The following is a 15,787-nucleotide window of genomic DNA, read 5'->3' as shown; positions in this document are numbered from 1 at the left end:
TAGTTGTGGAAACTTCTAGAGGTGGGTTTAAAGGGAGATATATATTGATAGGCTTTGACTTTGGGATTTGGGATTTGGGGTCTCCAATCTCTATTGTCATCCTCTCCTTTTCCAGATATTTCGCTTGTCTTACCATCTTGGTGAAGGAAGTGATGGAGAAATCCTTGAATCTTGCAGGTGGTTATAAAAAATTATCTCCATTTCTCCCCCTTTATTTCCTGCCTCCCTTTTCTATACTGCCTTATTTGGTACAAGGGAAACCCCAGGCTTTGCTGGCCAGGGAATGAGCCTAAATGCAGAGAGGTCTATATTGTGCTCTCTGTATCAGATGCTGGGATTTTCCAAGAATTTGGCATTTACCTTCTCCCTTTCTCTGTTTCTTTTCCAGGTCTTCTCATGGGCCTACACTAGGGCTGTTTATTACTGGAATCAAGGGAGAGAAGACTGGTCTGGAACCATGGAGGTTGGTGTGAAAGTGGTCAGTGTCCAAAGATAAGAGTGATCAGGCATAGGAAGTTGCTGAGACTTGATAAAGTCTCAGTAGAAGGTAATTCTGCCTTTCCTATACTCTGTCATATTTCTGCAATGTTGACCCAACTCCAGCTTATTTAGTTATGTGGGGTAAAGTTTTGGGTTGGAGTGTGGCTAAGAGGAAAAGACTTCATATGGGGAACCATTAGAAGGAATCTATTAGCAACTAGACCCAGGTTCTAGCAAGGCTGGTAATGGGGTCAAGTATAAGGATGCTTGTCTACTTTATAAAGGCCTTAGTGTTTATTGCTTTCTGTTTGTTTACTTTGCCATAGAACCTGCTGCAGGGTTTGAGATCACTGAAAACAAAGAGACAAGGAGGAAATTGCTCCTGATCAGTTTAGACTGGTAAGAAGATGTGAACTGCCTGAGTACTTCTCTAGGGTGGGTTTATGAGACCAACATGCTTCTGTAAAAACCAGTGTCCAGCCTGGTGTATCCTTAGATTCTCCCTTTCCAATTACCTTTCCCAAGATACCTCTCACTGGCGCGGAGCATAGGGTGAGATGTGGGGGATAGAGAAGAGGTAGCTTGCTAATAACATGCATGTTTCATCAAGAACAAAATGTCTGTTTGCAACTGTCCCTCCATTTGTCTGTCTGTCTCTAGATCCATGAATTTATAAATGCACTTTAGGGTGTATCACCAATCAAGAGAAGGAAAGAGGAGAGAACTTCCTTGCATCACTTCAGGTTGGTATGAGGGTAGGGACTTGTGGGAGTGGTGACTCAATTAGGTCTAGTAAAAATAAAAGTTTTGGGGCTTGTTACTCTTCCCAGTTCATATTCATTTCTTCAAGCTTCCATTCATTTAGAGTAAGAAAATGTGTATTGAAGTAGCTTGGGAAAATCATTGGGCATTAGGAAAGATGGGGAGAAGATAAACTAAAAGAGATGGAGAGAGTTTGCAATTCATCCTTTCTTCTACTAAGTACATCGTTTCTATATTTCCTGTCCTGTGTATCTATCTATTTTAGTCCATTTTCTTCCTCCACTTCTAGGTCCACCTCCAGTGGCAGCTGTAGTGGCCTTTGAGTGGCTGAAGAACAGCGCCTTCACTGGACTTCACCCAGACCTACCACCCTCTTTCCCCAGCCTGACTGAACCCCCGTATCTTGTTCGTGCCTTCAGCAAGGGGTGATTACATGGGTCGCGTTCAGGAAGTGGGCTGGGTGACTGCAGGACTGGTGATCTCTGCTGGTACTTGCTACTACATTTACAGATTAACAAAAGGAAGAGCCCAGAGTGTGAGGAGACTGGCCAGAAATGGGTCCGAAGTCAAGACGGAGACTGTGGTTGGGGTGCAGAACCAGACCTTGGTCGAGAGTGAAGCCATGGCTGGGATAGAGATTGAGACTAGAGCTAAGGCAGAGACTGGATCAGTAATTGGAGTGGGAGGTGGGGCTGGGGCTGAAATAGAAACTAAGGTAACTGCAAGATCCAGACATAAAGCAAACTCTCAGACCAAGGCAATGTCTGGAGCAGAGGCAGAAACCCTGTCAGAAGGTAAAATAGTGGCTGGAACAGTGGCCATTACAGAGGCATTAACTATGACTGAGGCCAAGGCTAGGGAAATGGGCCTGAAAGAGGCAGTGACCCAAACTGACTCTGGTGCTGGGAGATTAGTCAAGAAAGAAGCAGTGACCCAGATGAAAGCAGCTAAAGCTTGGGCACCGGTGGCCAGGGAAGAGACCAAGAAAGAAGCAATGACCCAGACCAAAGCAGAAGTTCGTATGTTGGCTGAAAAAGAGACAGAAATTAACAGAGTAATGATGACACAGAGTGAGACCTTGGCAGTGACCAAGGAAGAGGCCAAAATGGGTGCTGTAAACAAGACTGGAATTATTGCTGAGACCAAGGCAAGAGCTCTGGAAGAGACTGTGAGTGTGGCCAAGATTCCATCTGAGGCCAGGCCTGTTACCACAGTTGATGTTAAAGGCAATGCTGATACCATACCCAGGGCAGAAACTGGAGTAGATACGAGGTCCTTTGCACAGTCTCAGGCTGTGGCCATGACAAAGGTTGACAATATGCCTGGTCCTGGATCTGAGGTCAAGCGGAATTGCAAAACTGTGTCTAGAACAGGATCTGGGGCAGGCACAAGGGCTTCTGCCCAGCCCCAGAATATAGCCAAGGCCCAAACTGAGGTCATTTCTGGGGCAAGGGGTGATGCTCGTGGAAATGCCAATGCCAAGTGTGAGACAGGGGCAATGGCAGATATGATAGCTTCTGTAGAATCTCAGACTGTGGCCAAGCAGCAGACTGAGACAACATCTGCTGCCAAGGCTGATAACATGGGAAATACCAATGTCACATCTAGAGCAATGACTGGAACTGACACGAGAGCTACTGCTCAGCCTCAGCCCCTCCCTATTGTTCAGTCCGAGGCCATGACTGATACTAAGGTTAAGGGTAGAGGCAACCCTGGTGCTGCGACTAAAACAGGGGGCAAGGCAAACTTGAGAGCCAATTCCCAGACAGGTGATTTGCCTGATGCCAGAGTTATGTCTCTTGAAGGGGCTGAGACAGACATGTCCTATACACAGTCTCAGCCTATGGTCATTGCCCAGGCCGATGCCTTGCTTGATGATAAGGTTATGGATAAGAGCAATGCCAATGCTGTGCCTAAGCCACAGTCTCAGCCTTCTGCCAATAATCAGGTTGAGGCCTTACCTAGTAAAAGAGGCAAATCTAGAGGGAAAGCAAAAGCCAAGTGTAAAGCAGGGATGGGGACAGACATGAAAACTTGTGCAGAGCCTCAGGTTGTGGCTAAGACACAGTCTGATAATGTGCCTGATTCCAGAGTTGATGGCAAAGGTGATACTAATGCCATTTCTAGGCAAGAGACTAAGGCAGAACAGAAACCTCAGGCTGTGGCCAGTTCCCAAGGAGAGAACTTTCCTGGTGCCAAGAATACTGTCAGGGGTGATCCTAATGCTGTGTCTAAGACAGAGGCTATGGCAGATACAACATGCTCTTCTCAGCCTCAAACTGTGGCCAGTTACCAGAGTGAAACCTTGCTTGGTATCAGGACTAAGGCCAGGGGAAATTCCAGTGACCTGTGTAAGGCAGGGGAAACTGCTGATACAATGGACTCTATCCAGGCCCAGGCTGTGGCCGTTTCCCAGACTGAGGTCTTGCCTGGTACCAAGAATAAAACCAGAGGAAAGCCCAATGCAGTATCTAAAGCAGAGACTGGGTCAGATATAACATGTTCTGGTCAATCCCAGACTTTGGCAAATTCTCAAAGTGAAGCCTTGCCTGGTACCAAGAAAAAGGTTAAGGGAAATCCCAATGCTGTGTCTAAAGCAGGGACTGGGTCAGATACAGCATGTTCTGGTCAGCCTCAGACTATGGCCAGTTCACAAGGTGGATCCTTGCCTAGCTCAAAGAATAAAGCCAGAGGCAAGTCCAATGCTGCATCTAAAGCAGGAACAGGACCAGATACACTGTGTTCTTCCCAATCCCAAACAAATACTACAGCCTCTGCTCAGCCCCAGGCTGTAGACAAGTCCAAGGATGAGGCCTTGCTTGGTGCTAAGACTAAAGTGAAGGGCAATTCCAATATATCTAAGGTTGAGTCCAGGGAAGGTACAGTGAGCTCTGAAAAACCCCAAGCTGTGTCTAAATCTCAAAATGAAGGTGAAACTTTACCTGGTTCCAGGAATAAGGCCGGTGGAAATCCCAATGCTGTGTCTAAATCTGGGGCTAAAGCAGATACAACAGGTTCTGCCCAGCCGCAGGCTGTGGTCAGTTCACAGGGTGTATCCTTGCCTGGTACCAAGAATAAGGGCAGAGGCAATCCTAATGCTGCATCTGCTCAGCCTCAAACAGATACAGCAGGCTCTGCTCAGCCGCAGGCTGCAGCCAATAATTCCCAGGATGAGACCTTGCCTAGGACGAGGAATAAAGTCAAGGCCAATTCTAATGTATCTAAGGTAGAGGCCAGGGCAGGTACAATGTGCTCTGACCAGACCCAAGCTGTGTCTGTGTCTCAAAATGAAGGTGAAGCCTTACCTGGTTCCAGGAATAAGGCCGGTGGAAATCCCAACGCTATGTCTAAAGCCGGGGCTAAAGCAGATACGACAGGTTCTGCCCAGGCCCAGGCTGTGGCCAATTCACAGGGTGGATCCTTGCCTGGTACCAAAAATAAGGGCAAGGGCAATTCTAGTGCTGCATCTAAAGCAGGTACTGGATCAGATGTGTTTTGTTCTGCTCAGCCCAAAACAGATGCAACAGGTTCTGTTCAGCCCCAGGCTGTGATTAACTCTCAAGGTGACATCTTGCCTGGTGCTAGGAATAAGGCCAGGGGGAACCAGAATACTGTGCCTAAGGCAGATGCCAAAGCTGATGCAATGGAGTCTGTACAACCCCAGGCTATCAATAATTCCCAAGGTAAGGTCTCACCTGGTGCCAAGAATAAAGTCAAGGACATTCCTAATGTTGTGTCTAAAGTAGAGGCTGGAGCAGATGCAAGGGGCTCTTCCCAGCCCCAAAATGTGTCTAATCCCCAAGGTGAATCCTTTTCTGGTGCCAGGAGTAAAGTCAGAGGCAATCCCAATGCTATGGTTAAAACAGGGGCTGAACCAGATACGACAGGCTTTGCCTCACCCCAGACTATGGTCTGTACTCGAGATGAAGCTTTGCTTGGTGCCAGGAGTAAGATTAGAAGCAATCCTAATGTTGAGTCAAAGGCAGGTACAATGGTCTCTGGCCATGTTCCACCTGGGACCTATTCCCAGAGTATGAACTTGCCTGTGACAAAGGACAAGACAGTGACCAAGTCTGAGACAGAAGTTGCAGGAGGTGAGAGCTATGCAAAGCCTGAGGATAATCCTGCTGCTGCTCCTGAAAGTGAGGATGGAACAGGCACACAGGCCTCCAGAAAGACTCAGTCTAAGGCCCATGACTATTACTGGAGTGAGATTGGTGTTGAAGATTGGATAGCTTCTGAGCGATGGATCAAATTTAGATTTCAGGCCAGGGATGGATACTGGGAGAATAGCATGTCTTGGGCTGATGATGAGAATGAAGTCAGTATCGCATCCTGGAATGGAGTTTGTGGTGAGGCTAGCATTAGGTCCTGGCCTGGGTCACAGACTGAGAATGAGGTTAGTGTTGGTTCCTGGGCTGGAGCTGGGGACCAGGCTAGTGGAGGTCTTTGGACTGGGAGTCAAGCCAGTGATTTGTGCTCTGGAGAAAAGGCCAGTGGGAGTTCTTGGGCAGAGGCTGGGAACAAGGCCATTGGAGGGTTCTGGACTGGGACCGAGAACCAGGCCAGTGGGGGATCCTGGGTTAGCACTGGAAACCAGGCTATTGGAGAGTCCTGGGCTGGAAGCCAGGCCGGTGGAGGGCTCTGGGCTAGGAATCAGGCCAGTGAGGCATCCTGGACTGGTGCCCAGGCCAGTGGAGTGTCCTGGGTTGGAGTCCAGGTCAGTGGAGGGCCCTGGACGGTGGCTGGTGACCAGGCCAGTGGAGGGTCTTGGGCCATAGCTGCAGACCAGGCCAGTGGAGGATCATGGACTGTGACTAGTGACCAAGCCAGTGGAGGCTCCTGGGTGGTGGCTACGGACCAGGCCAGTGGAGGGTCCTGGACGGTGGCTGCGGACCAGACCAGTGGAGGGTCCTGGACGGTGGCTGCGGACCAGACCAGTGGAGGGTCCTGGACGGTGGCTGGGAACCAGACCAGTGGGGGGTCCTGGACAATGGCTGGGAACCAGACCAGTGGAGGGTCCTGGACGGTGGCTGCGAACCAGGCAAGTGGAGGGTCCTGGACAGTGGCTGCAAACCAGGCCAGTGGAGGGTCCTGGACGGTGGCTGGTGACCAGGCCAGTGGAGGGTCCTGGACTGTGGCTTCAAATCAGGCCAGTGGAGGTTCCTGGGCTGGGCCTGAGGAACAGGCCAGCGAAAGATCTCAGGATGAGTCTGGGGTTGAGTCTAACAGAGAGTTCTGGACTGAGACCAAGACTAGGAATGTGAGTAGTATTGGATACTGGACAGCAGCTGTGAACCAGACCAGTGGAGCATCCTGGGTCAGGATGGATGGTTCCAAGCCTAGATTTGAAGATTATGCCAGTAATAATATATCTTGGTGTGGAGCTGGTGATCAGGCCAGTGGAGGATCTAGGCTGGCACTTGAGAACCAGACCAGTGGGGGCTCCTGGACTGGCACTACGGACCAAGCCAGTGGAGAGTCAAGGTTGGGGCCAGCAGGCCAGTCAAATAGTGGGTCCTGGGCTAGGACTGGAGAACAGACTGATGGAGGGTCTCAGCCAGAGTTTGTGGACCAGTCCAGTACTGATTCCTGGGCTGGTACTGTGAACCAGACCAGTGGAGTATACTTGGTTGGGGCTATGAACCAGGCCAGTGGAGAGTCCCAGACTGGGACTGGTGATCAGTCTGGTACTGAGTCTAAGTCTGGACCTAAGGATCAGATCGCTGAAGAAGAGTCTTTGGTTGGAGCTGATGGCCATGCTGATGAAGAGTCCAGGTTGAGGCCTGAAGACCAATCCAGTGCCAAGTCCTGGGCTGGCTCTGCAGACCAAGTCAGTGGAGGGTACTTAGTTGGAACTGTGGATGAGACTAATAAAGAGTCTTGGACTGTACCTGGAGATCAAGCCAGTGGTGATGAAAAGCTTGGATTTGAGGATCAAGCCAGTGGAAGAGGGTCATGGAGTGACAATGAGAGAAAAGCTGGTGGAGAGACTGGTCTTGGACCAAGAGACCAGTCTATTGGAGCTTCCTGGGCTGGCACTGGGGACCATGCTAGTGGAGGACCCAGGCTAGGGTCTGAGGATCAGTCCAGTGGATGGTTGAGTGCTTGTACTGGGCATCAGGCCATTGCAGGAGAATCCTGGAGTAGTGTTGGTAGCCAGATTATTCAGACTATTGGAGGGTCTAAGGTAGAGCCTTTTAATCAATCCACTGGTAGACCTTGGGCTGACACTGGAAATCAGGTCAGTGGAGGGTCCTGGGTTGGAGCTGGCGATCTCACTGGTACCTGTCCCAAACCTGAATTTGAGAATCAGGCTAGCAGAGGTTTGTGGCCTGGTGCTGAAGACCAGACTGGTGGAGTGTCCAGGCTTGGGCCAGAGGACAATTCCAGTGGAGGAAAGTCCAAGGGTGACACTGGTGTCCAGGATGTTGGAGCATCTGGTTCAGAACCTGTAGACCGGTCCAGTAGTAGTTCAGGATATGGTACTGGGAGTAAAACCAGTGAAGAGTCCTGGATTGGGGCTGGGAATCTCACTGGTAGCTGTCCTAAACCTAAATATGAAGAGCAGGCCAGTGGAGGAGTCTCCTGGACTGGCCCAGGGGATTCAACTGGTGGAAAGTCTGAGTCCAAAGAGCCAGCAAATGGAGGGTCCTGGTCTTTGACTGGGGACCAGGCCAGTGGAAGGACTGAGACTGAGGCTCAAAAACCATCCTGGTTTGGAGCTGGGAGCGAGGTTAGTACAGAATCCTGGTTCTGGAAAGGAGAAGAGGCTGGTATTATGCCCAGGGTGGTTGGTAAAAAGGAAGTCAGTATTGAATCCATATCAGGAGCTGGGAAAGAGACTATTGTTAGCTCCAGATTTGGGGCTGAGGGGAAGGCCAGTATTGGGTCCTGGAAGACATCTGAAGAAGTGGTCTGTATGGATTCCTGTGTGGGAGCTGAGGCTAGGACTGGGGATGAAGTCAGGAAGGAGTCTTGGCTCTGGGATAGAGATGCAGCCACTTCTGGGTCTAGATTTGGTCCTGAGTTAGAGGGTAATATGGAGTCCTGGGCTTTGTCTGAAGAGATAGATGATGATGATGAACTAAGTCGAGTGTCCAGCCCTGATATTGAAGATGTGAATTTAAGGTCCTTGTTCGGGACTAATGCTAAGAACAGTGATGAACTGAGGTCTAACAGTGACAATGATGTTGATCCTGGATGTGAGGCTAGGGATAAGTCCAGCACCAATGATAAACTGGAGGCTGCTGGTGGAGTTGATCTAAGATCTTGGTTCTGGGATGGTGAAGACAGAGGTGATGACAAGTCTGCACCTAAGACTAAGTCAAAAGGCACATATCCCTTGATGGTTCCTGGGGCAGGAATGGACTCATGGTCAGGAGCTGTGTTCTGGTCGGAAATGAAAGCATCAAACCAGAATCAGTCCTGCTACCCACCTGAAGAGGGGTCCAGAAAGCAGGGCAGATCTGACGAGAAAGCTCAGTCTGTGCCTTGCCGTTGTAAACGTGAAGCTAATATGGATCCAAAAGACCTTGAAAAACTCATTTGCATGATTGAGATGACTGAAGATCCTTCTATTCATGAAATAGCCAATAATGCTCTGTATAACAGTCCTGATTGCCCACTTTCCCACGAGATGATTCATAATGCAGGTAGAATCTCAATTATTGAAAGCTTACTCAACAATCCCTACCCCAGTGTTAGGCAGAAGGCTTTAAATGCACTGAATAATATCTCAGTGGCTGAAGAAAATCATAGACAGGTGAAGACATACTTAAATCAAGTATGTGAGGACACTGTAACTTATCCTTTGAATTCAAATGTGCAGCTGGCTGGACTAAGATTGATAAAACACCTGACTATTATTGGTGAATATCAGCATATGGTTACAAATTATATTTCAGAATTTCTTCGTTTGCTAACTGTGGGGAGTGGAGAAATTAAGGATCATGTTTTAGGAATGCTTTTGAATTTCTCTAAAAATCCATCTATGACAAAAGACTTGCTGATTGCCAATGCACCAACAACACTGATTAATATCTTTAGCAAAAAAGAAACAAAAGAGAATATTCTTAATGCTCTTTTATTATTTGAAAATATAAACTTCCATTTTAAAAAAAGAGCAAAGGTGTTTACCCAGGACAAGTTCAGTAAAAATTCCCTTTATTTCATATTCCACCGGCCAAAAGCATGTGCTAAGAAACTTCGAGTCTTAGCAGCAGAATATAATGATCCTGAAGTGAAAGAAAGAGTCGAGTTATTATTAAGTAAACTCTGAAAAGTTGTATATTTCCAAACAAATCTGAGCACTATGGGTTTTCAGTCTGGAAATAATGCACATTGTAAATTGCATTACAACTTTGGATCTAATGTTACTTACAATGGATGGTCTATATCTGGACCATTTTCTGAACACCAAATGAATTCAAACTTGTACTGAAAATACATGTGTTGATTTTTACTGTGTCTGGATTGAGATATTTTTAGTATGCTTCATGAGCAAAAACTGAACTGATTCTTCATAAGTAAAGTAATCTTTGGTCCTTTGTGTGGACTTATGTTTATACATTTGAGACTTTATTTTTATGTCATCAATAAAGTTGTGTGTTTTAAGCAGGAAAAGACCTGTCTTTGTCCTTGAGTTTACAGTATTTCTGTAAAGGCAAGATGTATGAAAACAAAAAAATGCTGACAAAGCAAGGAGCCTCTGATCATAGCTATCTCTTCACATTAGTGCAGAAACTGTTGTCTGCCACAGTTCTCAGAGGAGGTGAACACTTAAGTAAACTGAAGATGATGGGAAGATATAATGGGCCAGAAGAGCTTTGGAGGAGGGAGCAGTAGTGGGCAAAGTCATGGAGGTAGACCTCCTGCTGAAGAGTGGGAGCTGGCCTTCCTTAATGCAGAATCTGAAGAAGAGTGATGGGAAATATATTGTGGCATGAGTGTTATTCCTTGAGTATATCCAGTTGCTAAATTGGGATATCTGAACTCTGCCCTATCCGTCTCCAGAAGACACCAAAGCGTGGTGAAGAGCAACAGGGTGAAGAAAAATGATGTTTCTGATTTGTGTGCAGGATTACTTGAAGTTAGGAGTGGCCAGTGAAGATTAGAAACCCAATTAGGAAGTTACCCAGAGTCCAGGAAGTACGCAATGAAGGGGTGATATTTCACTATGGCGACTATAGTGGAGGCATAATGGCAGGGAGGATTTGAAAGATCCTTTGAAAAAAATGCTGGAACCTGTACTGGGAATAAATAGAAAGTTTTGTTTTAGGATCCTGGGGGCATTTTACAGGAAAATGTCCTTCATCTTGACCAACAGTCGTGTCCACATAAACCAGTATGCTAGGTATTCTTTAGAAATAATGAGAAAATAGAAGAAACAGTAATTTTAGTACATCTATCAGAGTTATAAGACTTCTTAAGATAGGGACTCGAGGGACCCACCTGGAGCGTAATACTGGCATCCATAGTGGAGAAGAACGTACCTAGAGTATGGTGAGGGTGAGAAGGGGGAACACTCTCATAAGGTCTTGGTGGGAGATTATAATAATGTGAAGTACATTTGAACATATGTTTTAGAAGCCTTCAAAGATTGAATTATCTTTGATCTAGTAATTATACTTGTAAAAATTTATTCTTAATGGGACTGAAGGGATACTATAGGAATTAAGCTGCTTTCCTTGCATGTCACTGACAGTGGTTTGATCTCCAGCATCACATATCACATATGTGATCATCTGGGTTGCAATACAGAAGTGACTCCTGAGTACAGGGCTATGGTTAATCCCTGAACACTGCCAGTGGGGCCCCAAGCAAATAACAAAATAAATAGCTGACAAGAGCTAGAGAGGTAACTCAGAGATAACTCAATGGACTCAGCATATGCTTTGCAATGTGTGAAATCTGTGTTTGATTCTCGGCAACTTATAGAACCCTGAGTACTGACTAGCTGGCAAGGGCTAGAGAGATAGCTCAGTGGACTCAGCATATCCTTTGCAATGTGAGACATCTGTATTTGATCCTAGGTATCTTACCTGGTACCCTGAGTACTGTCAGAAGTGACACAGTCAGGAAAAAATAGTCTTCAAATGCACATGAGATGCTTTTTGTTTTTGCTGTTGTTTTGGGCCACATCTGGTGGTGCTCAGGCTTACTCCTGGCTTTGTGCTAAGGGATTATTTTGTGATGGTGCTTAGAGAACCATGTGGAGTGCCAGGAATTGAACCCAGGTTGGCCTCATGCAAGACAAGTATCTTAGCCATGGTACTATCTCTCTGGCTCCCATGCAATGCTTTTAGTAATAAAAAAGTATATACATTATCTCACTACACATATGTATATTCAGTGCAAAATATGAGAATGTAAATCATTCTCTATGGGCGTAATAGCTATTGATTAGTAGGTGATTTAATAATTTTTAAACAAATGTATTTTCTAAGTTGTACATAGCAAACCAAGATTGTTTACATAATTTCTCATCAGTTTCATACTGGTGATATCCGGCTAATTACCAGTAGTATTTTTCAAGGGGGTAGAGCAAAATTATAAGTGAAGGCTTACATACTAATATCTAAATACTTTGAAGAAAAATTATATTTTAAAATATTATTTACATGAATTTGAATATGTAACTTTCACATTTTAAACCTTTATTAAATCACATTAAAAAGAAAACTCTTCCGTTCTATGGAAAAAATGATGTCATACATGTGGTATATTTGCAATCTACTGCCCTGATCCCCCTTCATGAATAAGTAGCTTACTATTTCAGTTGCTAGGAGTGTTGCCAACTGCCAGCAGAAAGCTCTCAGCTGTCAGCCCTCCTCAGGAACTGCTTCAGCTAAAGAGAGAGCCACGTCTCTCAAGGTCATACAATAGTCTTCTAAGGGTACTTCATGTACAACAACTGATCAACATAGTCTTCTTGTCCCACATTAAATAAGCTTAATTTCTCCCTCTGTCCAATTCTGCTTCCCTCTTTTCTCTTCCACAGGTTTTTACCCCAAGATCATCCCTTAATAAAAGCTCTTCATGATGAACTCTGTCTGAGTCTGCTCTACAGGAAGCCAAGCTCAGCTGTTGGTATAAGAAGTGGTTTGGGACTTTACCTGCTGCCAAGTTGGCAGTGAAGACCCCATCATCTGTGGTAGGTAGTGTAGATAGGCCCCTGGAACAGGTGGAAAATGAATGGTTAGGTCTTACTAGGATGGCTTACTTGTGGAAGGCAATGCATTAACTTGTGACATGTAGTAAACCCACAAGAAATATGTGGGACATATTAAAAATGAGGAAGATCAGAACATTTGTGGCGATTGCTAAGCTTGATCAACTTCAGTTTAAAAAAGAATGAATAGAGGGGTCTGGTCAATATAGTAAAGTGGGTAGGGTACTTGCCTTGCATGTGGCTGACCATGGTTTGATCCTTGTTATCCCATATGGTCCCCTGAGCACTGCCAGCAGTAATTCTTGAGTGCAGAGCCAAGAGTTACCCCTGAGAACTGTTGGATGTGGCCCCAAAACAACAACAAAAATAACTGAGGTTCCCCAGGAACTATAGAAGTGTGTAAGGCACTTGTCATGCTACAGCACTTCTGGGTATGGTTGAAACTCTATCCCCAAATAAAAAGTTAAAAAAAACCAAAAAGTGAGTTAAATTAATCAACAGTTAAACTCATCATGTGAAAATCACAGGGCTTCAATCAGAGCATATAAAATGTTCCTTGTTTTTCTCAGATAGAGGATAGGAAGACTCAGGATTTCCTGGAAGCAAAAATCAAAGAAAGTTAAAGTTAAATGACGATAAACCTGCTTACAAAGATAATGTTCCTGGTTAGGAAGGAATGGGACCTGGAGCAAGGAATGGTGACCCCTATAAATCTTGTTCCATCTTCTGGTTCCAGGGAGATAGTAGAGTATACCATGAAGACAACTGATCTGGGTTTGATTCCTGTTAGCACACTTCCCCCTAAGCATCAGTAGGTGTAGACCAGGAGACCCCCGAGCACCACTGGGATGGCCCTGATAGTCCGTAGCACTGCAGTGCCTGAGCAGCACTGCATCCTAGGGCCTTAATGATGAACTGTAGGCCCAGTTGGTTAAATATCATCGGAAGTGGTCTCTGAGTACTCTGAGCATTAGTTGAGAGCCCCCCACCAAATCTTGTTACATCCTTAATTTCCCAGAACACTTGGGTACTTATAAGCGTCCCACTTTTCCCTATTAATGGCTGGAACTTCATCTTACTTTAATATGCAGAACCTTTACCCTTCACCCTTGTAAAATTAATATGTGTTTTTCTCCAAATATGCCCTCACTTCCAGTCCTGATCACTGGACCTATACGTTGGGTTACGTCACACCATAAACTTCTAGGGGATGTGCTGGGAATACTATGAAGGAAAGGAAATTGCTCAGAAAGTTGTGGGAGGACTTAGTGAGTAATAAGTAGTGTTGAGGAAGTAAGTTTGAGACTCAACTCTCATGGATTTGATCATGGGAGCTGGAATTTAAAATTGAATATAGGAGAATTAACTGATACAGAATTAATCTTTATCTTGGCAAAGACCCTAGTTGATCAGGCAAACTTGCAAACGTTATGGATCCTCAGAGTATAGGAAAAGACAATGGTCCATATTAAATGATGTATGAAATGCCAGAGTTGTGACAAATGGTGGAAGAAGTGACTAAAATCTCAGGGAAGTTATAGTGTTGGGATAAATATATTATGTAAGGACAGAAAACCCTCATGTGGACTAAATGAAGAAAGGCAAAAGGAAATATCATTTGCCAAAGCTATATGGTATGCATAAATGAGAAGGGTACTGGCATCACTAAGAAGTTTTGTGGAAACTTATTACTATTAATCAGGGATCACAGCAGTAGAGGATATTACAGAATAAGAATCACTGATAAAAGTGATGATGGTTCTGAAGTAACAAAGTGGTATGATAGCATTTAACTGTCAGAAATCAGGTGGATGTAAATATCAACATGAGTGGATTAAAGTGGCAGTAGGAAGACCTGCCCTTCAGATAGCTATGTAGATGTTACATAGAACACTGAGTCCCTGGTGAATATATAGTTAAAAAGGAATTACTGGAATATGGGTGGTCAATAACACAGTGCTCCGGGAAAAATAAGTAGCCAATAATCTGTATTCAATTTGATTAACCAAAAGTAATCAAAGATGATTGGGAGTTCAAAGGAACTTACCTCAATAAAAACTAACAACTTGTGGGGCCAGAGCAGGTACAGCAGGTAGGGCACTTGCCTTGCACACAGCCAATCTGGATTTTGTTACCTGCCTCCCATTTTGTTCCCTAACTACTGCCAGGAATGATTCTTAAATAGAGAACAAGCAGTAAGCTCTGAGCACCAATCAGTGTGGTCCAAACACAACAAAAAGTCACATTTTTCTCTATCTTCTTGTTTAAGGTCAGTTTTTGGTATATACTGGTGGAAGTAGAGAATGAGTGTCCAAGGAACACAGGCATAATGGTGATTCCTTTGGTTCTTTCTTTTTCTCAGAGAACTGGAGAAAGATAAATGAACATATCATGAGGATTGATGGACTTTGGTTCTGAGTTGATTTTAATATCCAGAGACCTAAGTGTCACCACGGTTCCTTGTGAAAATATGGGCAGATAGGAACTCAGTATTAAATGGTATCTGGAGGTGCTGGAGTACAGCTGGTAGGGTGTTTATGTTACACACAGGTGACCTAGACTCAATCACTGGAAATCCATATGGTACCCTAGCACTGCCAGGAGTAATTCCTGAGCACAAAGCCAAGAATAACCCCTGAGCATCGAGGGGTATAACCAGAGCCAAGAATAACCCAAAACCAATAGATAGATAGATAGATAGATAGATAGATAGATAGATAGATAGATCGGATCTCAACTAAGATTAGGTTCACAGAGACTCTAATGGGTCAACAAACCCATCTAGTGGTTACTGTCTTGGTCCCTGAATGCATGATTGGAAAATTTTGATAGTTGGCACAAGCTATATGTTGGTCCCTATGTGGAATCAAAGCTATTTAAAAATAAGAGGGCCAGCTGGAAGCTTCTGTACATATCCTTCCCTTCCTCAGTTAGGATAACAAATAAAAACCTATTCTAACCAAGGGGCATGGCAGAAGTTAGTACCACCTTTGAAAACCTCAAGAATGTCAAGGTATAGTTCCCATCAGATCTCCATTTAACTCATCAGTTTAAATCCCTGAAAACATGGATAGAGCCTGGCATGTGAAAGTAGATTATTGAGATCTCAACCAAGGAGCAACACTGTAAAGCTGCTTTCATAGATACGACATCTTTACCAAAGCAGAATGACATGGCGTTAGGTATCCAGTTTACTGGATTTGTTTAGACAGTGGAGTTTTTCCATCCCCACAGAATGAAACATTAGAACAAGTTTGTATTCATATATATATATGTATTGGTTAACAGTACACATCTATAGGTTTTTCTAGAGATTGTACTATCATCTTTGTATGCTGTAATAATACATTCTGAAGAGATCTAGATAATCTG

General features: G+C 44.9%; 1 protein-coding gene across 2 annotated transcripts; it reads left to right on the top strand.

The window, feature by feature from the left end:
• The first annotated feature begins 1,574 nt into the window (after positions 1–1,574).
• Positions 1,575–9,867, top strand: ARMCX4 (armadillo repeat containing X-linked 4). Of its 2 annotated transcripts, XM_056124174.1 has the most exons (2): positions 1,653–6,034; positions 6,359–9,867. In XM_056124174.1, the coding sequence occupies exons 1-2, from the start codon at positions 1,676–1,678 to the stop codon at positions 9,521–9,523; spliced, it is 7,524 nt and encodes a 2,507-aa protein (XP_055980149.1). In that variant the 5' UTR covers positions 1,653–1,675; the 3' UTR covers positions 9,524–9,867. The 2 variants fall into 2 exon arrangements, with proteins under 2 accessions (XP_055980148.1, XP_055980149.1); XM_056124173.1 differs by having other exon boundaries at positions 1,575–9,867.
• The last annotated feature ends 5,920 nt before the right edge of the window (positions 9,868–15,787 follow it).

Source organism: Sorex fumeus, unplaced genomic scaffold (genome assembly GCF_029834395.1).
Source record: "Sorex fumeus unplaced genomic scaffold, SorFum_2.1 ptg000050l, whole genome shotgun sequence".
Lineage (NCBI taxonomy): Eukaryota > Metazoa > Chordata > Mammalia > Eulipotyphla > Soricidae > Sorex > Sorex fumeus.
This window is presented reverse-complemented; position numbering and strand designations above follow the sequence as displayed.